We start from the raw sequence: 27162 nt of genomic DNA, 5'->3' as shown, positions 1-27162 counted from the left end.
CTTAAAAGCATCTTTAAGCCTCAAATTTACATTCTATAACCTCTCACATGATGACGACAACAATGATGATGGTCATGGCTATTAATTATGTAGTGGCCACTGTATGACGTGTTGCATAACAATTTTATAACTGATCTTTGTAGTAACCATTCAAGGTATATATTATTATCTGTATTTTTTTAAAAAGGAACTGGAGGCTTAGATAACAAGTTAGGAAATATCTATTTAATGACTATATATGTGTGTGTATATACACACACACACAGCAACTTGGGCGCTAACAACTGAGCCACATGTTCTGGCTCTGAAGCCTGTGATGCTCTTTAGATGTTGCCCCCAAGCTCCATGTGTGGTATTTCTGAAGGCTGTGCTTCCAGTCTTCATCACTCCTTTCCTTTATCTTTTCTAACTTGGAAGATCTCATTTCTGACTGTTTTTCCTGCTCTCATCTTTGGTTCCGACTTTGAAGAAAGGCTAATTATTTACAAATATAAGGCAGGTTATTTATGCCACCCAGTGGCTTCTCATCTCACTCAGAGTAAGAACTAATATCCTTCTAGTGACTGACAATGCTGTATGGAATCTGATCTCTGTTCACCTCTCAGACCCAGTTTCCTGCTCTTCTATCCAGGGCCGTACTGGTCACCTGGTTGCTTCATGGACTTGCCAAGCATTGATGCCTGGCTTTCCAGCCTGTGAACTCAAGAACACTGTGGTTAGAGTCCTGGACTCTGGACTCAGACTGTCAGGGTTCAATACTGGCTCCATCTCCCTACCAGTAAGATCAGACAGTTAACATCTATGCATTTTCATCTCATTTATAAAATAATAATATAGTTATCACTATGTACAGTATGTTTATGGGGTCCCCAGAAACCTACTCAAGAATAACAGCATAGCCCTACACACATCTTATGTCCTCAGTATTGTGCATACAACGAACTCTACCTTCTATGTGGCTTTCTTCCAGCTCAGTCACGAGTGCTCATTTCCACCAGCTGTCAAAGTTCTGACCATTTCTCATGACTCAGATTAAGTATTTTCTATTTCTTAAAGATTTTCCCCATTTATTCCATAGATGTAATAGCTCTAATATCTATCATTTCTCAATTATACCATTTTAAAATTGTAACATATAGATGCATCTACATATTCTACCCAAAGAAACAAAAACCTATGTTCTAGTTTTTTTTTTTTTTTAATGATTTCTCTGACAAATTACCACAAACTGGGTAGCTTAAAACAGCACAAACATATAATCTTATGATTATTTAGGTTATAATCTGGCATGGATCCCAAGGGGCTAAGTAATAGGGCTGGCTTCCTTCCTGGAATCTCTATGAAAGGTCCTGCTCTTTGCTTTTTCTAGCTTCTGCAGGCTGCTGTTGTTCCTTGACTCCTGGACTTTTTCCATCATCTTCAAAGCTGACAACACTGCATCTCTAATTGTTCTCCCTCTTATTAATTTCAAAGACAGCGTACAAGAGCCCTATCATTCACCTTAGTTTAATTTACAAAACAAAGTGCACATATATTATCATATTTTATGTTTGTCGTCATCCAGCTATGGAGGAATACCAGTATTCCCACCTTCAATTACGATTACTCAGTAATCCTTGACCATTTTATATTGACTTCACATTATTTTATAATTTTACAATTTACAAGTAGCAGAGCAAACTCTGTGTCTACTCTCACATAGACTTACACAAGGTTTACCTTTATTTATTCCATTTCCTAACAACAGCTGCCAAAGCATAATTCTAATAATTGTGTTTTTTTTGGGGGGGGGTAGATAGTTGACACAGCCTAAAAGTTTGCCTCTAAACTGACTCATTTTCTTAATAATTTTTTGTTACTTGGAACCAACTTTTTGTTAGTAATTCAGAACTGAAAGTGTTTTATCCATAATGTCTGAAGAGTTTCTAAATCCTCATAGGTTTTTTGAATGGTCTTAACACAATCTGCCATCTCTCCATTGCCATTGTTATTATTCTGTTTCAAATATGCATCTCCCATCCCTGTACTTTATCAAGAAACTCCCAGAAAGTTGTCAGTTTCTCTAGGTATTGTACCTATATTTTTCTCTCCACATATCTTTGTTTCAGGTATATATTTCTAAGCTTAGGAATGTCTTTGCTTTTTCAGCCTTTTAAAGACAAAAGGAGGGTCATAATATTTGTTTTTTGGGCACATTATTTTAATTTAAAAATGTCCAACTTTATTGAGATACAATTGGATTATAACATTGGGTAAATTGAAGGTGTGCACTCTGGACACTTATATATTGAAAAATGTTTGTCACCATGGCATTAGCAAAAGTTCCATCATGTCACATAATTGCAACTGTTTTTTGTATAGAGAATATGGAATCTTTTAGGAACTTTTAAGTATATAATACAGTATTCTTAACTATAGTCATCATGAACTAGAATGTATTCATCTTATATATGCAAGTTTGTACTTCTGACCACTTTCTCTCTCGCTCACACACACACACACACACACACACAAACACACATGTAGCCATCATTATTTTCTATTTCTGTGAATTTTGGCTTTTGGGGATTCTACAGATAAGTGATACCATATAGTATTTGTCTTTCTCTGACTTATTTTACTTAGCATAATACATTCAAGTTTTTTTTTGACTCTATAATATGACATTTATTGATCTAATATATGATGTTTATTGATATAGTAATAAATTGACAGTTAAGGAGACTAAAGTAGAGAGAGGTCAAAGCCAACAGTTGGACAATACACTGTTGCATAGTCTTACTGCTATACACTATAATCCCTACTAAATTTTATAGTATTTCAGCTTCATAACTCATTTAAAAAATTTTTGTTTTTAAATTTTGGGGGCTGTGCTGGGTCTTCATTGCTGCTTGGACTTTTCCCTAGTTGTGGTGCACAGGCTTCCTATCACGGTGGCCTCTCTTGTTGCAAAGCAAAGGCTTTAGGGCACACGGGCTGCAGCAGTTGCAGCATATGGCTCAGTCGTTATGGCTCCCAAGCTCTAGGGCACAGGCTCCACAGTTGTGACATACGGGCTTAGTTGCTCCGTGGCATGTGGGATCTTCCCAGACAAGGGATCAAACTCATGTCTCCTGCATTGGTGGGAGATTTTTTTTTTTTAATTTTTTAAAAACTTATTTATTTTAATTGGAGGCTAATTACTTTACAATATTGTGGTGGTTTTTGCCATACAGTGACATGAATCTGCCACGGGTATACATGTGTCCCCCATCCTGAACCACACCCCCTCCCCATCCCATCCCTCTGGGTTGTCCCAGTGCACTGGCTTTGAGTGCCCTGTTTCATGCATCAAACTTGGACTGGTCATCTATTTCACGTTTCAAGGCTATTCTCTCAAATCATCTCACCCTCGCCTTCTCCCACAGAGTCAAAGTCTGTTCTTTATGTCTCTTACTGTCTCACATATAGGGTCATCGTTACCATCTTTCTAAATTCCATATATATATGTGTGTTAATATACTGTATTGGTGATTTTCTTTCTGACTTCACTCTGTATAATAGGCTCTAGTTTCATCCACCTCATTAGACCTGATTCAAATGTGTTCTTTTTAATAGCTGAGTAATATTCCATGTATATGTACCACAACTTTCTTATCCATTCGTCTGCTGATTAGGTTGCTTCCATGTCCTAGCTATTGCAAACAGTCCTGCAATGAACACTGGGGTACATGTGTCTCTTTAAATTCTAGTTTCCTCGGTGTGTATGCCCAGTAGTGGGATTGCTGGGTCATATGGCAGTTTTATTTCATTTTTTAAGGAATCTCCACACTGTTCTCCATAGTGGCTGTACTAGTTTGCATTCCCACTAAGTGTAATCCCTCAGTGTAAGAGGGTTCCTTTTTCTCCATATTCCTCTCTGGCATTTATTGTTTGTAGACTTTTTGATAGCAGCCATTCTGACCGGATGAGATGGTACCTCATTGTGGTTTTGATTTGCATTTCTCCGATAATGAGTGATGTTGAGCATCTTTTCATGTGTTGGTTAGCCATCTGCATGTCTTTGGAGAAATGTCTGTTTAGCTCTTTGGCCCATTTTTAGATTTGGGTCATTTATTTTTATGGTATTGAGCTGCATGAGCTGCTTGTAAATTTTTTGAGATTAACTCTTTGTCAGTTGCTTCATTTGCTATTATATTTTCTCCCATTCTGAATGCTGTCTTTTCACCTCACTTATAGTTTCCTTCATTGTGCAAAAGCTTTTAAGTTTAATTAGGTCCCATTTGTTTATTTTTGCTTTTATTTCCATTACTCTGGGAGGTGGGTCATAGAAGATCTTGCTGTGATTTATGTCAGAGAGAATACACTCATTTTATCCAAATTGTAAATGGCAGGATTTCCTTCTTTCTCATGAAGTCCCAGTAATATTCTAAGTTTTTCTAGGAATCCTCCCCTTCTAAGCCTGTTGAGTCTCCTCCCCTTTGATGTTTCCTAGCTTTTATAAATTGTGATGTGCGACACATCATTCAGTTCAGTTCAATTGCTCAGTCGTGTCTGACTCTTTGCGACCCCATGAATCGCAGCATGCCAGGCCTCCCTGTCCATCACCATCTCCCGGAGTTCACTCAGACTCACATCCATCGAGTCCGTGATGCCTTCCAGCCATCTCATCCTCTGTCGTCCCCTTCTCCTCCTGCCCCCAATCTCTTCCAGCATCAGAATCTTTTCCAGTGAGTCAATTCTTCACATAAGGTGTCCAAAGTACTGGAGCTTCAGCTTTAGCATCATTCCTTCCAAAGAAATCCCAGGGCTGATCTTCAGAATGGACTGGTTGGATCTCTTTGCAGTCCAGGGGACCCTGAAGAGTCTTCTCCAACACCACAGTTCAAAAGTATCAATTCTTCGGCGCTCAGCCTTCTTCACAGTCCAACTCTCACATCCATACATGACCACAGGAAAAACCATAGCCTTACATGTATATTTTATATTGGTCTCCACCAATTTTATCAGCCTTCCTCTGCACCTCTTTTGTAAGCACCCTCAGGAGGATGCTGACATTAAACATTTTCAGATCCACTATGTAGTCAGCACAATTTTGAGTCCACAATAGAAACTTTTAAATGCTTTTGATTTACTGCTACATACATTCACTTTTCTTTTTTCTTGTTACTCTGCTTTAGTTATTCTTCAAAACAGACAGAAGTGTAGAGAGGGTAGAAAACCACTCTCTGAGAGCCTATTTTCTTCATTTTCCAGGAACTCTGCAGTGAGTTTCGGAACCAGGTGAGGAATGGAATGCTCATATGCACCAGGGAGAATGACCCTGTCCGTGGCCCGGATGGCAAAATGCATGGAAACAAGTGTGCCATGTGTGCAAGCCTGTTGTGAGTACCTGCACTCTTCCCTCCCTTTCAATCTCTTCATGATTTATCAGCCCTGTGTCTCAGTTTCTTCATAAATGTGCAGAATATAGACTATTACTTGGATGCTAGACAATTTTAAAAGCATATGGAAAAGACATTAAGTAACATTGAATCACAGTAAGAATATTATTCTCAATTCAGCTATCTCTCTATCTTCTACCTAAGGCATAGGGAGAGTCTTAATTTAGTGCAAATATATTTTTACACCTGACAATCATCATTTGTAACAAAGAGAGACCAGAAGTTTGATGATTGATTTGGGTGAGATTAACTGTTTCTAATGCTTGACAACCATCATTCATAACAAAAAGCAGAAATTGGATGATCTGGGTGGGATTATATCTTTGGTTCTTTTCCCACCCCTGACAATTTATGATTCTTGAGTATATTCAGATACTGGCTAAGGGAAAACCAGCTGAACAGAGGTCTCTGAGATCAGTGTGTAAACACTTCTAAAATAGCCTGAACAAGAAATGGAATAGAATGGATTGTATTTATCTTTTCAGGGGCATTACCATATGCATTGTTACCATATGAAATAAATATTTGTATAAGTGAGTTATTGTAAAGATTGAAAGCCTTAAGACTTAGCGCCACATAACAGATGTTTACTGAACTGTCTTCTTTTTAAGCAACATCCATGTTCCTCTGGGTCACTGTTTTCCTGAGTGGGGCCAGAGCTCCACCGTGTGGGACAATATAGAAGTGAAATCATTATCACCTCTGATTCTACTCCTTCTTAGATTCTCAGTCCTCTAGTGAGCCCCACACTAAAATAAATGCTGAAAAAAATACTTAAATAATATATCTGTTTAAAGAGGTACAGAGTTATTGCCCCTTAACTGCCATATGTTTTGGTCTAATATAAGTATATCCACATAGTTCCTTAGAAGAGAGATTGACAGAAGCAGCCAGTAGATTTAGTGCCTGAGATTCAAGAAATCAGGGCTCTCCTCTCACATACTTGATTTGCTAGTGCTGTATTAATGACTATACTAGATGTGATATATGCTAAGGATTTTTCCAGTTCTGATAATGGTACATGTCAGTAGAAAATAGCTAGAATGCCAAAATCTTAGGCTTATGATTTCGCTCAAAATATCAGCTGTCAAATCTTCTTGGACTTGAATCATTAGTATACTCTAAAACTTGAATTCAAAATTGAATTTTAATTCCATTAACATTTAAATTTTTAATTTTATAGTGAGACATGGTTTATTTTGATTATGGGTCCATCATACTGAAGCATTCAGTATTTCCTTAGTCTCATCATTATAATTGTAATTATTTAGATAGCAATTTTGAAAAAGCAATTGTTGCTCTTTTTCAGATCATTGATTGAAGTCACTGACTGACAGAAAAAAGTCAAGGGTCACATACTAATAAATAAAAAAAATACTAGTTTTGTATTTTTAAGGGCAATTGTTAACTACTGAAGTTATCTGCATTATTGGGCAAAGTATTAGCACCTCTTGATTGGAAAAATTTGTACTGAAGACTGAATCTGATTTTTGCTCTGGAAAACTCTCATTCCTTCTTAAAATATATTACCAAAGAGAATGGAAAACTGAATTTAGTTTGTATCTTATTCTTTTTTTTTTTTAAATTGCAGCAGACTTGAAGAAGAGAAGAAAAATGTTGGCAAGGAAGAAAAGGAGAAAGCTGAGACTGAGAAAGTTAAGAGAGAAGCAGCACAGGTAACTTTTTCAGGTCCTTGGAGCCGCATGAACACCCCATTCTCTCTGGGCAAGAAGAGAGAGACCCCATGTACTAGTTTTTTTATAGTTTCTCTGACAAATTACCAGAAACTTACTGGCTTAAAACATTACAAACTTATGATATTATGATTGTTTAGGTTATAACTCTGACATGGACCCAAGGGGCTAAATCATAGGGTTGGCAGAGCTGTGTTCCTTTCTGGAATCTCTACAGGAGGGCCTGTCTCTCTGCTTTTTCTGGCTTCTAGAGGCCTTTCATGTGCTTTGGGTCTTGGACTCTTTCCATCATCCTTAAACACTGCATCTCTAGTTGTTCTGTAGGTACAGCTCCCTCTCACTGTGCAGTCTTAACTTGTCCAGTTTTAAGGTTTGACCCTTGTGATTTCATTGGGCACACTAAGATAATCCATAATAATATCCCCATCTCTAGATCCTTAACTTATTCACAACTGCAAAGTCGCCTTTGCTCCGTAACATGTTCACAAGTCCTGGATATCAAGACTTGGACAGATTTCGGGTCAGGAGCTAATATTCTGCCAACCACAAACTGCTTTATGAAAGGGACAATAAATTACTGTTTTTAATCTCTCACAGTGCCTAGCCCAGAATAATATTTGAATTAAGTTGAAGGTTTTCTAATGAGATAAGTGACAGTAATCTTATATTCCAAATAATGTGTGACCTCAGCATCTGAAAAGTGTCTTGTCTAGTATCGACCTTCTGCGTCATCATCTTGATGCATCCATTATGTTTGGGGCATTATATCCTAGTCTTCAAAGGGGTAACATGGAGGAAGCATTCCGTATTTCATTACCTGATGCTTAACTCCTCCCTCATTTGGCAGGAGCTGTGCAGTGAATATCGTAACTACATGAGGAATGGACAACTTCCGTGCACCAGAGAGAACGACCCCATTGAGGGCCCCGACGGGAAAATCCACGGCAACACTTGCTCCATGTGTGAGGCCTTCTTGTGAGTAGAGCTGCGGCCACTGTTCCTCCTAAGCGCTGGAGAGGCTAGGCCTGTGGAGGGCGAGAGAGAGCATGTTGAAGGCTTCCTCTCTGAGGCAGACAGTGAAGGTGACCTTTTCACTGAGTTTGGGGATTTACTATTACGAAGCTGTCTACTTAGTGCATTTCTTTAGAGTGTTCTCAGTGTTCTGAAAGGTACTTGAATTGCTATTAAGGGGGGACCATGTACTAAGGGGAAATTCCCCCTTGGCCTACAAGGATTGGTCATTTTTGTTCTGCATACATACTGTCATGAATAATCCAAAGATGTAATTGCTGGGTGCTAACAAATTGAAAGTACCCTATCGTCTCATCAATTTTTTAAGTATCCTCATTGCTTCCTGGGAAGAAGGACCACATCTTTGTTTTCCAAAGGAAATAGAGTAGTGAAAATTTATTTACTGGTTGGGCACAACACCTGTGTCTTTAGGTAACACTAAAAATAAGAGGTGTAGAAGTAATGGAATATATCGGTCTAGAGAGATCCTCTTTAGGATAATAGGTATGGTACTAGAAATGGATTGATCCCCCTGCCTTTCTCTTACAGCCAGCAAGAAGCAAAAGAAAAAGAAGCAGCTAAATCCAGAAAAGCTAAGAGAGAAGCTGAAAAGGTAGTTACTCTGGAAGCTTCATACCACAATGAAGCTTTGTAGTTTCTCTTTTAAAATAACTCATGGGATCACTGAAAGGCCTATGTGCGAGAACTCAAGGTTCAGTTAGTCCAGGCCTTGATAAAATTTTCTTAAAGAGTCAGACAGTAGATGTTTTAGGTTGTGACTATTTGGTCTCTGTCATGACTACTGAACTCTACTACTATAGCTATAAGGCAGCCATGGATAATATGCTAACAAATGGGCATTTATTTTGCATAAATAAAAATTTCCAGTAACTTTTTTATTTATACAAAAAGGTGGTGGGCCAGGTTTTGCTCACAGGCCATAGTCTGCAAACTTCTAATTTACTCCATTGCCCTATTTTTAAATGAAGATTTAAAATCCAGAGAGAGGAAGAGCTTGTGTACAAAGGTAGTGAGAGTATCGGTATCAGAATCTTTATGTTTTTCCAAATTTGTCACACTTGAAAAATAGGAACAACAGAATTCAAACTTGGACTTCATAACACCAAATCTAGCAGTAGCTCCATACAACATGGAGCTTTGGATGAACGCATTTGGTCAAACCAGGAGGGCCCCTTGCTTTCATTATGTCTGGGGCCAGCATTTGAGCAAAAATTAGAGCAACATTCCCAAATAATATTTTCTTGGTTCCAAAAGTACTGACTCCAGGTAGATTTTTCCAGGTTTGTGGTCATTTTCTTGCCCCCATCAAAAACTATTGATGTTAAAAGTAATCTCTAATGAAATATCACTTGGAATTCTGAATGATTTGGTTTGTTTTACAACTGTATTTCCCACAATTGAGAATCTGAATTTTTCAAATATTAGCTCATATGCTTTCCTTTTTTTGACATCAATAGGAGACTAGTCTTCAGCATCAGATGATTTCTGATTTCACATTAGCTACTACCAATAAGCTATCCTCTCATATTTCTTTTGCTAAATATGACCAGTCAGGGAATCTGGCAGTGAACCTTGCAGCAGAGCTGGTAAAAGTCACTCTTGTATTCACTGAGTTTCGACTGGAACTAAAAGTTACAGAAAAAAATACAAAGTCAATCTTACTTGCCATTGGTAATTAATTATATGATCTTGAGTATTTGCTTATTCTATCTCAATTCCTCATAAATTTACTGAGTACTTCCGAGATGTCAGTCATTGTAGATACGTGTAGAAATATATTATCTCACATTATTGTCATAACAATTCAGCAGATGTACTGAATACTGACCATTATTATTTTAACTGTGTGGAATTAATATTATTTTCATTTTATAGAAGAGGCAGTTGAGGCACAGAGAGGGCAAGACCCCTCACCCAAGGTCGCAGGGCAACAGATTAGAATTCTAACTAACAATATTAAATAGCCATCAACACATTGGGTTTGTCTGGACAGACATGGAATATTATGTTAAATTCTTTAGGAAAGGGAAAGAAATCAGAATGAGAAATGGTGCAAATGACTGAAAAAGACTGGAACAAAATAACTGAAGTACCTGGGGGTGGTTTGCTATGGGAGGACAAGAGGACTTTCTCCAGATATTTGAAGGAATCCATGTGGAAGAAGAAAAATACCCTCAGTTTTTCTGAGGGAAGTAAGATATATTGACTTTGCTTACTGGTTTGAAGGAACATACTCATCCTATTTGTAATGACATCTTAGAAAAATAAAACCCTATGAATAAGGATCCTACAGGAGTGATTAGAGTTCCTTTCCAAGATCCTCCTAAGTAGCACATGGCTAATTTGTGGGAATGATCTAATAGAAATTCTGGAATGAATTATCTGGAGGGTAATGAACTCCTTATCACTGCAGGTGTTCCAGTGCAAATTACACAACTTATTGGCAGGCATGACATAAAGGGGATTATCAGGTGAACTTCAAAGTTCTACCTAAACCTTAATTCTTTAAAATTCTATACTATATACAGTGTTCTTATTGCCTTATAATAGACAATAAAGTCTTGATTAAGAACTGTGTCCAGTCCTCTGAGAACCCAGTTTATTAAGAGATTCTTGCTTATGTGTGACTTCCAGGTTCAGTCTAGACTTGGAAGCTAAATCTCAAGGAAAAAGAAACAGGAACCTCTTTTTAAGTCCTGTGGTCTTAGTAGGAATTGAACAAAACAACTGCCAGAAAGAAACATTCATAGGTCATTTTCATTTTCCTTTTTTTTTCCCCAGGAAGCACTTAGTAGGGACCCAGCAGAGTTATTTTCAAGAAGATACCCAAGCTCTTGCCTTTTCTCCTCCTTTTAGGATGCATGCAGTGAATTTCGGAGTCTTCTTCAAAATGGAAATCTTTTCTGCACTCGAGAAAATGACCCTGTGCGTGGCCCAGACGGCAAGACCCATGGAAACAAGTGCGCCATGTGCAAAGCAGTCTTGTGAGTGTGCAGATGAAGTTCACGCTGAGGGTGGCAGAGCTGGGAGGAGAGTATATAGTGTTGGTCCTTTCCTTACATGTATTGTAAAAGCAACAAATGCTCATGTGTAAATCATTTTAGGGTGCCTCTTTCTTTACTGAGGCTCATGCACAATTCTAGAAACAGACAATAGATGACCAAGTTATTACACTACATTCTCCATTAGCTCTGGGGCACCGCTTCACAGTGGATCACACCATTTTCTTGATAAAATTCTAAGTTCTGTGCTGTTAGGTGGATCCCTTCTCTGGATTATTTTGTAATCCCCATCAGAAAGAAGGCACAGATTTTACTACCAATCTAACTCCTCTACCTACATTTTTTTTTTAATCACATTTTTAGGAAATTAAAGATAGCTCTTTACACAAGGCTTGGAAGTACATCTGAAATATTTGTCATTTAACAGTCATTTGCTGAACATCTAGGATGTTTAAGTGTAAAACGGTTATATAAAGATGAATGAAATAGTATTATCAGAAATGATATAGTTCAGTAAGGATTAGACATGGGAATAAATTAATATAATACAAAGGAGTAATTGCTGAATGAAAAATGATGTATACAATGTGTTATGGTAGTTCAGGAAAGGGAGAGTTAATAGAACGCTTTATGGAGGGATGAAATTGGATCTGGTAATTTGGATCATATGTGAACAGTACAGGAAGGAATGAGGATAAAACAGGGAACTGCATAGGTAAAATCTAAAATTAAGGAAGGTGTAGTATGTACATAAAAGAGCAAGTCATTTTAGTTAGAACTTATCCACTTCACCAGCTTTGAATGCCAGATCATGGATTTTGAAGCCAATGCTATATATAGTGGCAAGCTGCTAAAATTTTTCAGCTAGGAGAATAAGTGGCATAAATGTGGTTCCTTTTTGGAAGATTCATATGTTAGCAGTAAAAAAGCAAGGTACCAAAATTCAGAATACTGTCGGTGATAGTAGGGAATGACAGTAATCCAGCAAGAGGTAACTAAGAACACAGAGCTAGAATAGAAGGTGAGTACATCAACACGGGAGATGAGGGAAAGTGAAATCAAAGTAAGCAGCTAGGTGAGCTAAAGAAGAGGGAGCAGTTAGGGATGGCTCCAGTGTTTTGTTCTTTCTGAAGGAGAATTCAGGAGGAAGAACACATTTGGTAGAGGAGATAATTATGTAAATAATTAAATAACTCTTTAATATGAGGTATTTTAGAGACATTGCTCTGGAGATTCATATGAGCATTTACAAAATGCTAATTAATTGCTCACCAAGTCTTGCTTGTGGTTCCGTAAATGCTGGTTTTCTTCTACTGCAATAAGAGTCTTCCAGGCAAAAGGATGCAACATAATGCATTTTTCTATTTTCAAATAAGAGGGCCTGCAATGTAACAGATGTTCAATAAATGCTGGTGAATTCTATAAAAGTCTAATTTGGTCATAGGATGAGAAACTCATAGAAATGCATTCCACCTCTCTGTAATCTATTATTCCCTACCTCCCACTTTCTAATTTTCAGCCAGAAAGAAGATGAAGAAAGAAAGAGAAAAGAAGAGGAAGATCAGCGGAATGCTGCGGGCCATGGTTCCAGTGGTGGTGGAGGAGGGAAAGCTAAGGTGAGAGCTGCCTCTAAGCTCCATAACCAGAGTGGGCTCAACTCAGTGGCACTGGGGTCATGGCAGAGCCTGTAGTCAAAGGCTATAAGTGTACACAGTGCTGAGCTGGAGAGCATCCTTGGAAGGACAGGGGATTTTCCCCTTATGACTGCAGAGTAATATCCAAGCAATTTTTAGTTTCTCTAGGGCTCACTCTGATGTCTCTGAACTTGAAAATAATTAACATGATGACCTGATCCCAGTCTCCTGACTCCTCTTTCTGTCATTTAGCTTTGAAGCCAATACATGATCCTAGGGGAGGAAGTGGCATAGATGTAATGATGTTTCACATCACATGCTCTTCAGTTCCTTTCATTACGCGCTCTCTCTGACTGGAGCCACTTTTGGGAGGTATATTTGCTATTGTTCCAAGGCAGGATCATATGGTGAAAGAACATAGGCTTTTGAGTCAGATAGTTTAGGGTATGATCCTCCCTTTGTCACCTGGACTTGCAAAGCATTATATAAATCACTTCATCTCACTCAACTCTATAGTTTCTCTTACTTAGCAGTACTCCTATAGGGATACAGTAACTTAGGCGAGTGTTGACACATTTCCTGAGATGTTTTAAATGTCACTGTGACAATGTTGCATACAAGCCCACTCCTCAGGCATGTGAACACTGCTAAGATCACAGACACCTTGTCTTTGGTCGTATGACCTGGTCACAGCCATCTTATCTCTAGTCGTATGACCTGGGGATGTCAGGACTCTCTCTTTGCCTCCAGATCTGACAGGCCCAGTGTTTGCCTTTGAAAAATTTTGGCTTTTCTGTTTGTGCATATCTTTTCCTGTAGGAGGTTGAGTTCTTACTTTCAGGTATAGACTTGTTAAGACCCTTTGTCTATCTTGTCTATAATTTACTCAAGCCTGTCTTCTTTGGCATTTTGCATGATTTTATGCTTTCTCCTGGCACTTCTTTCTCTCGTCTATCTACATTAGAGGTTAGCAATTTTTTTTTCTTTTCTGTAAAAGGCCAGATAGCAAATATTTTAGGTATTGCAAGTTACACACTTTCTGTTACCACTATTCAACTCTGCCACGTCTATGGGAAATCAGCCATAAATAATACTTAAATGAATGAGTGAAGGTGTGCTTCAAGTTTTATACATAAAACTTCCTATATAAGAACAGACAGCAGGACAGATTAGTGTTGTAGGCTGTAGTCTGCTGACCCTTGATCTATGTGATTAAATCCCAGCCAGCTTTATAATTTTCTTGTGTAAAACCTTAAAAGCAACATTACCCATGACAGCTGACCTCTTAGAATATGGATGATTCCAGCCCCTCTTCTGTTGACAGCACTCCTAGGTGTTACATGCTGTATAAGAGGAGATAGATAAGAACGTCGGACTCAGATTATTTAACAAACTTAATAAACATACAACAGACCAAGTCATCCAGGGGGCCTGCTCTCTTTTCCCTTTTCAGGACCAATGTGCTGAGTATCGGGAAAAAATGAAAGATGGAAAACTCAGCTGCACTCGCGAGAGTGACCCTGTCCGTGACGCAGATGGAAAATCGTACAACAATCAGTGTGCCATGTGTAAAGAGATACTGTAAGAGCTTTTCTCAACCTGCTTGTCTAAAAGATAGCCACATATTCCTCCTGAATTAATGGCTGTTTCTCATTTGCCTGTAGTTTCTTTCATGAAAACTACCCTCTCTGTTAATTCTCAAATATTATCTCTTTCTCTTGCATCCCCTAAGGAACAATGAGCCCAAGCAAGGGCAGCTAACTGGTGGCTGATTCCTACTCTATTTTGTATCATAATTCTGTGAACTATAGCCACTGGAGATTTTTTTTTTTTATCAGATCCGTGACTGTAAATTGAATTCCACCAGACTGAATCATTACAAGTAGTCTCTTTTTCCTAGTATTTTGTTAAGGTTCCATGACTTAATGTTTGTTTAAATCTTCAGGTTACATTGACTACCACTTCCCTATTTTTATTTTATTTTCAATTGAAGGATAATTGCTTTACAGTATTGTGTTGGTTTCTACCAAACATATCAATCAGCCATAGGTTTACCCATGTCCCCTTCCACTTGAACATTCCTCCCACCTCCCTCCCCATCCCATCCCTCTAGGTTGTTTGAAAGAAATGAAACTCAAACTGAGCCCCGGTTTGAGTTCTCTGAGTCATATAACAACCTATTTCTTACATATGAAAAGGGAGCTCCCTAAAATACACACACACACAGATATTCATGTTATATATATTCATACACATTTCTTTTAAGCATAAAGCCAAATGAAACTTTGAAAGAGATATACATGTACCAGAGTTCAGTACTGTTTGGATCGTGGATCAGAATCACCTCGGTTATTAAAAGTCAGATTACTGAATCTCAATGTAGATTCTGTCAGTAAAACTGTTGGGATTGACAGTGAAACTGATTTTTAAAATCTCACAGGTCATTCTTAATGTACATGAAAACTTAGGAACCACTAGCATAAATATTTTATCAGAAAGGTAAAAGATTAAAGAAAACCCCCCAAAACCATAATCCTAAGGTACTTCCTATATCACTTGTCTTCTATCTTAGGATCCAATGATAACCTAGATAAATTGAAATATTAGTGCTAGTCACTCAGTCATGTCCAATTCTTTGTGACCCCATGGATTATAGCCTACCAGGCTCTTCTGATCATGGAATTCTTCAGGCAAGAATACTGGAGTGGATTGCCATTTCCTTCTCCAGGAGACCTTGCCAACCCAGGGATCAAACTTGGGTCTCCTGCATTGCAGGCAGATTCTTTACCATCTGAGCCACCAGGGAAGCTTAGGAACAAGGAACAAAAATGGTGAATTGTTAAGGAATTAAAACTACAACTTATGAAAAAAAGGTGAAAGAAATGAGGAAGCTGGACTTGGAGATCTGAAGCTTGCTTTTAAATATCTGAAGGATTAATATCAGGAAGAGATAATGGATTTAGCAGGCTTGTTCCATGCTTTTCCTGAGGATGTGAAGTAAGGATGAAAGCTACAGGGAGATTAATTTGGACATATATAAAGGAGACTTTGAGATTAACTGAGTTGATCTCGCTAGAATATCTATCTTGTAATGGGGAGCTTCTTAATACCCAAGGTGACTGTCCATCTCTGAGAGGTGGAGAGAGATTCTCTATGAAGAAGGTGAATTAGAATACAGAAACTCTTAGGCCTCTTCCAAACCTGGATATGTGTTAACAACATGACTACTGAAATCTTTTCTTTTTTAGGCAAAGAGAAGCAGAGGGAAAAAACAAGCAATCTGTCTACAGATCAAATGGGACTGATTCAGCATCAGGAAAGGTAAATCATTAACTAGGTTTTGGCAAGAATGGTCTTTCTGTAAGTCATTACTTGACTATCAAAAATGTGGAAAGAGCATGCCAGTGTTGACAGTCAAGATCTTATGCTTAGAAGCTCAGAAGTCATCATGAATGTGAGTATCACCGATAACTTGTTCAGTGTGGAAATTTAACACCAAATGGAAATCTTCCAGCCTAACACTTTATAAAACACTTTTATAAAGAGTAGTTTATTTAATTATCTCAATAGCCTGGTCAACTAAGGTTTTCCCTATCTCATTTTATAGATGGGGAAAATGAGCTTTGACTGCTATAACAAATTATTACCAACAATAGCTTAAAATAACCCTGATTCAGCATCATACATTTCTGGAGTTCAGAAGTCCTAAACAGGTCTTACTGTGTTAAAGCCAAGGTGTCAGAGAAAGGCTGCTTTCCTTGGTGGAGGTTCTGGGGAAGATCTTTTTTTTTTTTTAACTTCTAGAAGTGCCTGCATTCCTTGGTTTGTGGTCATCTTTAAAATCAGCAGGGGCCAGTAGATTTTTTTTTTTTCAATGTTGTATCATTCTGACTCTGGTTTTCCTGCCTTCCTGTTTCACTCCTAAGAATTTTTTTGATTACATTGGGCCCACCCAGATAATCCAGCATAATCTTCCCATTCTAAAGTAACCTAGTTATAAAGCCACCTAACCTTGCTATGGGGGAGCTCTACACTGGACCGCAGAGGTGTCCAAGTGATCATTTCTGGAGTATGTAGCCTTACATGGCAAGCAGGAATTAAAGTTGAAGATGGAATTTATCTTCAGAAATTACCACTCGGACACCTCTGTGGTCCAGTAAAGAGCCTCCCACAGCAAGATTAGGTGGCTGCCCAACTCCTGAGTCAAAATCTTCAAAAGTTTCAAGCTCAGTCAAATACTGTATGAAAATAGCCATCTCCAATATAATTTTTCCTTCTTTTCAGGATGTATGTGATGAGTTTAGAAGTCAAATGAAAAATGGAAAGCTTATTTGTACCCGAGAAAGTGACCCTGTACGAGGTCCAGATGGAAAGACACATGGTAACAAGTGTGCTATGTGTAAGGAAAAGCTGTGAGTATTTTTCAAAAATGAGCTTTTAATTGTTGAGTATTAAAGTAAATAATCACTCATCCGTTCAAGACTATTTTTTTTAAAAGCATACCTGAGGTGTTTGTTCATTTTGGTTGAAACGTTTCTTCCCATTTTTCTCTTTAAGGGAAAGGGAAGCAGCTGAAAAAAAAAAGGAAGAGGAGGAATACATGAGAAACACAACCGGAAAGGACAATGAAAAACAGGTAATGTACGTTAGACATATCTTGTGCTCAGTCGCTGTCACGTCTGACTCTTTGCAACCTCATGGACTGCAGCCCTCCAGGCTCCTCTTGTCTATGGGATTTCCCAGGCAAAAATAGTGGAGTGGGTTGCCATTTTCTTCTTCAGGTGATCTTCTCGACTCAGGAATCAAACCCACATCTCTTGCATCCCCTGTACTGGCACGTGGATTCTTTACTATTAGTGCCACCTGAGCATGCTTATCGGAGAAGGCAATGGCACCCCACTCCAGTACTCTTGCCTGGAAAATCCCATGGATGGAGGAGCCTGGTGGGCTGCAGTTCATGGGGTCGTGAAGAGTCGGACACAACTGAGCGACTTCCCTTTCACTTTTCACTTTCATGCATTGGAGAAGGAAATGGCAACCCACTCCAGTGTTCTTGCCTGGAGAATCCCAGGGATGGGGGAGCCTGGTGGGCTTCCGTCTATGGGGTCACAAAGAGTTGGACACGACTGAAGCGACTTAGCAGCAGCAGCAGCAGAACATGCTTATACTTAAATTTGGATGAGTGGTTACAAGCTTGGTTTATTCAACAAATAAACAGAATGCATATTATGGAATGCATACTCTGTCCCAGTTGTTGTGAACATGATGATAAGCAAGAAAGACATGACCAGATATTCAAAGAAATAGCATGGAATTTAATTGTCCTAAGAGCAGCTCTGATGCAGTTACCACACGTTATAGGAACAATGGCAATTGTCAAATTATTGTTATTATCAACTTGATCTCCCCCCTAAAGTTTAAAAACAATTATGCAAATAGATGCCAAATTTACACACAAGGAGATCTAAAGCTTGGAGCTCCAGCTGGTAAATTCTTGACTTGGCACTCTAGTGCCATCTTGTGTTCAATTTAGGGTTTTAAAAATAAGGTTCAATGCTTTACAACACCAGCACATAGACGATGACACAGTGCAACCTCTTCTAATCCATCTATGGGCTGAGAAAAGTAAAACCGTGAAATTTCCCCAGGAAAGTTTTCCCATTAAAGAGGCAACTTTTCATTAGTTTTATACTGACTAAGCAAAATTAAACATTAGTAATGGTCATTTTTGAAAAATATATTGGGAATATCTGTTACCCATATGTTGGTAGATCAATGTACAATAAAGTATTTCCTCAAAGCCAACTTCAAATGATCTCTACTGGACATCTATTCTAGATTGGTAAATTTCTTTCAAGTTTAAAAATATCTATTTCAAGAATTTCAAACAAGGAAAAAACCTATATGTACGTATAGAAAATACCTAGATATTTTTTGGCCTGTGGCAAAAAGAAAGCTACAGTCTTATCTACAAATGTAAACTAAAATAAGCTTTACAAAGTACATGCACCATCATATTTAAATCTGCCCACAATCAATGCAGTAGGTGGTGGTGTTCCAATTTTACAGTTGAGGAAAAAATTCAGAGAAGTTAACTACCCACAGATAACAAATAGAAGAGCTAGAGATTTGCACCCAAAGAGCAAAGGCTGCAATATACTCACATGGGTGCTATCATAAACACAGATGTATGTGGCATTTTAGGTACTTGTAAGAGGAAAAAAAAATTCTAGCAAATTTAAAAATGATGTCTATGAGACATTTCATATGTTGATCAGGTATTCGATTCCAGAGAATAGTTAAAATGCTATTAAACAGAGAAAAGTAGGTCTGGAGTTGTTCATGGTACCACAATTTAAAGAAAGGTAACTCCAATCTAGGTTATTGATAGTATTTTTAAAGATAATTTTCCCATATACTGTAACTCTTTGGGCTTAAAAAAAATGTTTAAGACAAATGTCTATGGATGTTCAAAAATTTCAACAGGGGTCAAATCCTGTGGGCACAGTTCCATTGCCTTCTTTTTAAGGTTCTTATTTTTCAAGGAGTAAAGACGGCAGCTAGCTCCATGTTCTTAGAGATGTACCAGGAGTCTTATCTTCTGCCATGTAAAGGCAAAGAAGGCAAGGAATCTATAGCCTGGTTATTAATAGGTTTCTGACCTCTGTTCCAACACTGATTTTAATCACTTAATATCTGTGAAATTTTTTTCTCTCATCTGTAAAATGGGGATAATGTGTGCTTATCTTACAGATTTTTAAATGACAACCAAAAGAAATCCATTACCACGCACAGCAAAATGCTAAAAATATAATACAGATTTGATGAAACAATTTAAAAAAATTTGTTCTTGAGGAACAAAGCTAAAACTTTAGATGTTTATATGCCGCCTTCCCAAAGGATGTCTTTCAATTCATTCTAGGGCTTTTTAATGTGTGAAGTAATGAGTTGAGGTGCAGTGCAACAGGTTTGGCGTTCAACCCAATGAAACTATATAAAAATGGCACAGGCTGCCTTAGGTGGTAGTGAAATTCCACTGGGGCTGACAAGTACTTGAAAGGGATGCTGTGGAGAGGATTCAGACTTCTTAAGCAGATACTGAACATAGTGCCCGTAAAATGGGTCCCCAGCCTCCAGGATGATCTGAGGTGGAGCTAATGTAATAATAACAGAAATAAAGTGCACAATAGATGTAATGTGCTTGAATCATCCCCAAACCATCCCCCGAGCCCCAGTCCATGGAAAAACTGTCTTCCACAAACTGGTCGCTGGTGCCAAAGAAGTTGGGAACTGCTGCTTTAAAATATATTTCATCTCTAAAATTTTATTTTCTCTAGATTTTTATTTTCCTCCTCAAGAGTTATGAATTTACATATAAGCAACCAATCATATTTTCTGTTTTAAAGATCAAATGATTGTAGAAATCTCTCTTTTTTGTTATTGTTCTTATTGGCAGGATCAGTGTCATGAATTCCGGAACATGGTGAGAGACGGAAAGCTTATTTGTACCAAAGAAAACAACCCTGTTCGAGGCCCAAATGGCAAGACGTATGCCAACAAGTGTGCTATGTGTCAGAGCATCTTGTGAGTAGAGAGGTTTATTAATCAGTTTGATATGCTGTGTCTGCTTCCCAGAAATCAGTTCCTTTTGATTTAAAACTTATGGTGTTTGGCATCACACATTAGAAATATATACTAACAGCTCCTCAGTTTAGAAGAGGACAGTAAGTTTCCAAAGTAGATTCCATAAGAAATTTCTGTTTTGAATATTATGAGAAGCATAATCATAGCAGGAGCAGCTGGGATAGGAGAACACCCTGTTGTATCATGCCAACATCACTGACCTTCAAAGAGGAGGTATCTCAGATAAGTGACATGGGACAGACACGTTCATTCTGCAGAGCCTCAGTTCCTCCTATATATAAAGAGAATAATAACTACACAGTAGAGTTTTGGTAGGGACTCAAGGAGATAATATTTTTAAAATGTTTATAAACTTTAAAGCATAATAGCAATATAAAGAACAATCAATACAGGAGAGTTTTATTGTAATTCAATAAGAAAATAAAAAGGAGAAATGAAGTAACTCTCTACCTGACAGTCATAAATAATCCTATTAGGAAAAAATGTAATGACCCTTCAGATGTATATCACTCTAGATGATAGTATAGAAACTGGGTTTATGAAACTTGACAGCACTGTCACAAATACATTATGAAAACCCTAATGATCAGAACTTATTTGTTTAAAAAGTATCTTATGTATTTTTTAGATACTAGAAAACAGTGTTAGATATTCTAATGTTTAGAATTGGAGACATATTTGGTTAAACAATTCAATAATGACTCTGGGAAAACTACTCTGTCCCTTTCATAAAATTTTTCAGTGAGCGAGAAGCTGAAGAAAGAAAAAAGAATGAAGAAGAACGATCAAGAGCTAAGCCCTCAAATGATGCAAAGGTTATTTTTTAAGATATGAAGATAACTATTTTACTTTTCGTCCTCAGATTCTTGTCTTCCCCTTCACTTTTTGGATAATAAAGTTGCTAATCTTCTGCTTCAAAGAATTTTGAATTTTGATTTTGCCAATATTGTCATGTTGGGTTATAATAAGATTTATCTCCTGGCTTTGAAGTTTAATGTTTTTTCTCAGTTTTATAGAGAATTCTCCTGCAGTGTGTATCGATTATTGCTTTGGTCTCTCCTCTTTGGGAGAATTGTGGACTGAAAAATAGTGGGTAAAATTCTTTACCACCTCAACTGTATGCTTATGTCTGCCACTTTAAATGTGAAATGAGGCTTCATGTTGCTTGTTGACACTGATTTTAACAATTTATGTGAAATAAACTAGTCTCAGTCTCTCTTTTAGCGTCTCTCCTTGATGCCTTTCCCATTTTCTCCAGAGGGTCTTCTGAGCATCAGTGAATCAATAGTGCACGTGCATGGTGCTGCCTTTTCTATTTGCTTTTCAAGATCACAAAGAAGACATCTGCAATCAGTCTTTTACCAGTGATGATAATGACATTCATAGAGTTAGACAACTGTGGGATTGTCCTCTGGTCAAGAGTGTCTCTCCCTGAAAAGCAGAGGAAAGGAAAGACTGATGGAAAGGGCAAGCAAGACGAAGAGGTCTTTCAAGTATTGTTTTATGTTTCCCTATATTTCCAGGACCAGTGCAGAGAGGTTCGAAATGAAGTGGAAGATGGGAAGTTTAGAGAGTCTGGGCGTTCCATGGCCTCCATTGCCAGGATAAGTGCAGTGAGTCTGAGACCAGAGCCAAGAGAGGAATTCCTAAAACCAAGTTTAATAAAGTAACCAAGTCACAAAGGGAAAAAGCCACACCCACTTCCCTTTTCTTATTTTCTAGGATGAGTGCAGTAACTTTCGGCAGCGTGAGAGGAATGATGAGCTCATGTGCACTAGAGAGAATGACCCTGTGCTTGGTGCTGATGGAAAGTTATACAAAAACAAGTGCTACATGTGCAGAAGTATCTTGTGAGTAATAGGATCCTGTACCCCGTTCAGCTAGTGCGGGGACTGCATTTTTAGAGACTGCTGATTAAATACTCATGTGCTCATGAATCCATGCGGGCTTTAAACCAAGTCTTTAGAGGCAACGCTTTTAAGCTGACAACAGCCAGTACAGGAGAAAGAACAGTTGGACTTGAAGACAGGAAATCCAGATGGAAGTTCTAATCATGATATTTACTAGCTATGTCACTTAAAAAAAAAAAAAAAACGTTTTCCAACCCTTAGTATCATAGTTACAAGAAATTATTCCAAATCTGTTCTACAACTAGATCACACTTAAGAGAGGTCTTAAACACACACACACACACACACACACACACACACACACAGATTAGTCCTTCAAAATAAGTTAAGAGTCTCCAAGGCTAAAGAATTTGTTTTTTAGAAAGGGTTTCTAGTTTATTCTGATGAACAACTATATTTGGGGACCTATGGACAAGCTAGATGATGATGGTTCTGAAAAAACACTATGAACATGACTGTAATATATTATATATATATAATATATATATATATATATATATGTATGTATTAGCTCCTCTTAGTACATTCCTTGAGGAAGGAATTACCAAAACTATCATCTCTTTTATCAGAGAAGGCAATGGCACCCCACTCCAGTACTCTTGCCTGGAGAGTCCCATAGACGGAGGGCCCTGGTAGGCTGCAGTCCGGGACTTCCCTGGTGGCTCAATGCAGGAGACCCAGGTTTGATCCCTGGATCGGGGAGATACCCTGGAGAAAGGAATACTCTAAACAACTTGTCCAAGGTCACACATCTGTTAAGTGAAGGGAGTGCCAAGCCAGCTCCCAGCTGTGTACTTTTCTTAACATGTCTTCCTGGACACTTTCTCATTCAATGTTCTGTGGTTCCATCATATTTTATTAGAAATGTTTAACTTCCAACTAGAAATTATAGGAGCTAGTCTTTGTGGATGTAAATTTACTTTTGTCTTCTTTTCTAGTGAAAAAGAAGCTTTGGAAAGGATAAGACTTGAAGAAAAACCATCCCACTTTAGATCTTCTGAAGAGGAAGACAGCCCAGATTCTTCCATTTCTTCTCTGGTAAGAACTGCTGTTTCTAAAAAGTTACTTATTAACTTAATTCACTTATTCTGGGGGTTGAGGGCAGTGCTGTTGCCACTTGCCCTCCCTAAACCTCATTTCATGTAAAGGCCTAGAAAAGACTGATTCGGTACAGCCTCAAATCCTTTCCAGGAATCCATGGAGTTCATGCTTAGTAAGAGTCTCAAGATTACTCACTGGTGCATTATTCTGTGCTCTTTGAGATTATTAGTCTTGCTCTAAATGAATTTATTTTGAAATTTTAAAAAGTGGGTGTACAATGCATGTAACTTCTGGCACATGCAGTCAAATAAGTAGTTAGGAGTCTCAACCCTATAATTTCAGCAGACCAGAAAGGCTCCTCATCCACTTCCTACTCCCCCTCCAAACCTAGTCCTTTTCCCAATAACCTGGAAATTTATGCTGAACATATTTATACTTATTATACATTTATAAGAAGTGTAAAATGACATACTTATATTTACATATTTACATTGACCCTATTTGGGATTGCTTTTTTAGAGCTTTGTCAAGGTCAGGAGTAGAAAGAAGAAGATATAAGAGCATGAAGTATATTCATTCACAAAGGGGAATCTCAAATTGGTCCCTAGAAGGGAGACTTTAGCACCTAGTCTGATGACTCAAAAAAGAAGAAAGAAAGGTATCAAACATGAATTTTATCTAATTATTTTCTCAAATCAAGTATAATAACAGATAAGTTACAGTAACAAAATACTAATTACAAATTTCTAGTAAATCAGACTAGGGATCCTTAAGCATGGAGAAGTGCTAGCCACAAAATCTGCTTCTTTCTCCCCAGCTTTATTGTGGTCTGTGTGTGTGTGTGTGTGTGTGTGTGTGCTTAATTGCTCAGTTGTATCCAACTCTTTGTGACCCTTTGGACTACAGTCTCCCAGGCTCCTCTGTCCATGGGATTTTTCAGGTGAGAAGACTAGAGTAGGTTGTCATTTCCTTCTTCAGGGGATCTTCCCACCCCAGGGATCAAACCCACATTTCCTGCATTGCAGGGAGATTCTTTACCTGCTGAGCCATTGCAAAGCCCTTCTTGTATGTGTGTTGACATGTAACATTATGTAAACTTGTGTACAACATATTGATTTGATAGACATAGATTATAAAATGATTACCACTATAGTGTTAGCTAACATCTCCATCACCTCATATAATTACCATTTCTTTTTTGTGGTGAGAATATTTAAAGTCTACTCACAGACTCTGAGTATATTACACATTACTATTTCCTATAGTTTTCATGTTCCTTTCCAAGGCAAACCATTCAATATCACGGTAATCCAAGTCTATCAGTAATGCTGAAGAAGCTGAAGTTGAACAGATCTATGAAGACCTACAAGACCTTCTAAAATTAACACCCCAAAAGATGTCCTTTTCATTATAGGGGACTGGAATGCAAAAGTAGGAAGTCAAGAAACACCTGGAGTAACAGGCAAATTTGGCTTTGGAGTACAGAATGAAGCCAGACAAATACTAATATTTGTACCAAGAGAAGGCACCAAGAGAAGGTCATAGCAAACACCCTCTTCTAAAAACACAAGAGAAGACTCTACACATGGACATCACCAGATGGTCAACATCAAAATCAGGTTGACTATATTCTTTGCAGCTAAAGATGGAGAAGCTCTATACAGTCAGCAAAAACAAGATCAGGAGCTCTGACTGTGGCTCAGATCATGAACTCCTTATTGCCAAATTAAGACTTAAATTGAAGAAAGTAGGGAAAACCATTAGACCATTCAGGTATAACTTAAATCCTTAATGATTATACAGTGGAAGTGAGAAATAGATTTAAGGGACTAGATCTGATAGAGTGCCTGATGAACTATGGATGGAGGTTTGTGACATTGTACAGGAGACAGGGAGCAAGATCATACCCCCAAAAAAAGAAATGCAAAAAGGCAAAATGGCTGTCTGAGGAGGCCTTAAAAATAGCTGTGAAAAGAAGAGAAGCAAAAAGGAAAGGAGAAAAGGAAAGATACACCCATTTGAATGCAGCGTTCCAAAGAATAGCAAGGAGAGATAAGAAAGCCTTCCTCAGAGATCAATGCAAAGAAATAGAGGAAAACTATAGAACTGGAAAGATTAGAGATCTCTTCAAGAAAATTAGAGGTACCAAGGGAATATTTCAGGCAAAGATGGGCTCAAAAATGACAGAAATGGTATGGGCCTAACAGAAGCAGAAGACATTAAGAAGAGGTGGCAAGAATACACAGAAGAACTGTATGAAAAAGATCTTCATAACCCAGATAACCACGATGGTGTGATGACTCACCTAGAGCCAGACATCCTGGAATGTGAAGTCAAGTGGGCCTTAGAAAGCATCACTGTGAACAAAGCTAGTGGTGGGCACAGAATTCCAGTAGAGCTATTTCAAATCATAAAATATGCTGCTGTGAAAGTGCTACACTCAACATGCCAGCAAATTTGGAAAACTCAGCAGTGGCCACAGGACCGGAAAAGGTCAGTTTTCATTCCAATCCCTAAACAAGGCAATGCCAAAGAACGCTCAAACTGCTGCACAATTGCAGTCGTTGCACATGCTAGCAAAGTAATGCTCAAAATTCTCCAAGCCAGGCTTCAACAATACGTGAACTGTGAACTTCCAGATGTTCAAGTTGGTTTTAGAAAAGGCAGAGGAACCAGGGATCAAATTGCCAACATCCGCTGGATCATGGAAAAAGCAAGAGAGTTCCAGAAAAAGATCTACTTCTGCTTTATTGACTATGCCAAAGCCTTTGACTGTGTGGATCACAACAAACTGTGGAAAATTCTGAAAGATATGGTGATACCAGACCACCTGACCTGCCTCCTGAGAAATCTGTATGCAGGTCAGGAAGCAACAGTTAGAACTGGACATGGAATAACAGACTGGTTCCAAATAGGAAAAGGAGTATGTCAAGGCTGTATGTTGTCACCCTGCTTGTTTAACTTATACACAGAGTACATCATGAGAAATGCTGAGCTGGAAGAAGCACAAGCTGGAATCAAGATTGCCAGGAGAAATATCAATAACCTCAGATATGCAGATGACACCACCCTTATGGCAGAAAGTGAAGAGGAACTAAAGAGCTTCTTGATGAAAGTGAAAGAGGAGAGTGAAAAAATTGGCTTAAAGCTCAACATTCAGAAAACTAAGATCATGGCATCCGGTCCCATCATTTCATGGCAAATAGATGGGGAAACAGTGGCTGACTTTATTTTTTAGAGCTCCAAAATCACTGCAGATGGTGACTGCAGTCATGAAATAAAAAAGCACTTACTCCTTGGAAGAAAAGTTATGACCAATCTAGACAGCATATTAAAAAGCAGAGACATTACTTTGCCAACAAAGGTCCATCTAGTCAAGGCTATAGTTTTTCCAGTAGTCATGTATGGATGTGAGAGTTGGATTATAAAGAAGGCTGAGCACCAAAGAATTGATGCTTTTGAATTGTGGTGTTGGAGAAGACTCTTGAGAGTCCCTTGGACTGCAAGGACATCCAACCAGTCCATCCTAAAGAAAAACAGTCCTGAATGTTCTTTGGAAGGACTTATGTTGAAGCTGAAACTGCAATACTTTGGCCACCTGATGTGAAGAGCTGACTTACTGGAAAAGACCCTGATGCTGGGAAAGATTGAGGGCGAGAGGAGAAGGGGATGACAGAGGGTGAGATGGTTTGATGGCATCACTGACTCAATGGACATGAGTTTGAGTAAAGTCCAGGAGATGATGATTGACAGGGAGGCCCTGCATGCTGCAGTCCATAGGA

General features: G+C 38.3%; 1 protein-coding gene across 5 annotated transcripts in view; it reads left to right on the top strand.

The window, feature by feature from the left end:
• Positions 1-27162, top strand: part of SPINK5 (serine peptidase inhibitor Kazal type 5) — an 85076-nt gene that overhangs the window by 44346 nt on the left and 13568 nt on the right. For 3 of the 5 annotated variants that reach the window (XM_040239753.1, XM_040239756.1, XM_040239752.1), the window contains 15 exons: positions 5236-5363; positions 7015-7099; positions 7965-8092; positions 8678-8741; positions 11006-11133; positions 12671-12767; positions 14239-14366; positions 16034-16106; positions 17070-17197; positions 17343-17421; positions 20242-20369; positions 21172-21244; positions 21953-22042; positions 22152-22279; positions 23278-23377. In XM_040239753.1, coding sequence (XP_040095687.1) covers positions 5236-5363; positions 7015-7099; positions 7965-8092; positions 8678-8741; positions 11006-11133; positions 12671-12767; positions 14239-14366; positions 16034-16106; positions 17070-17197; positions 17343-17421; positions 20242-20369; positions 21172-21244; positions 21953-22042; positions 22152-22279; positions 23278-23377 — 1557 coding nt within the window. The remainder of the gene's footprint in view (positions 1-5235; positions 5364-7014; positions 7100-7964; positions 8093-8677; positions 8742-11005; positions 11134-12670; positions 12768-14238; positions 14367-16033; positions 16107-17069; positions 17198-17342; positions 17422-20241; positions 20370-21171; positions 21245-21952; positions 22043-22151; positions 22280-23277; positions 23378-27162) is intronic. The other 2 variants (XM_040239754.1, XM_040239755.1) reach the window with 2 other exon arrangements.

The sequence above is a fragment of the Oryx dammah genome, unplaced genomic scaffold (genome assembly GCF_014754425.2).
Source record: "Oryx dammah isolate SB20612 unplaced genomic scaffold, SCBI_Odam_1.1 HiC_scaffold_5, whole genome shotgun sequence".
Lineage (NCBI taxonomy): Eukaryota > Metazoa > Chordata > Mammalia > Artiodactyla > Bovidae > Oryx > Oryx dammah.
This window is presented reverse-complemented; position numbering and strand designations above follow the sequence as displayed.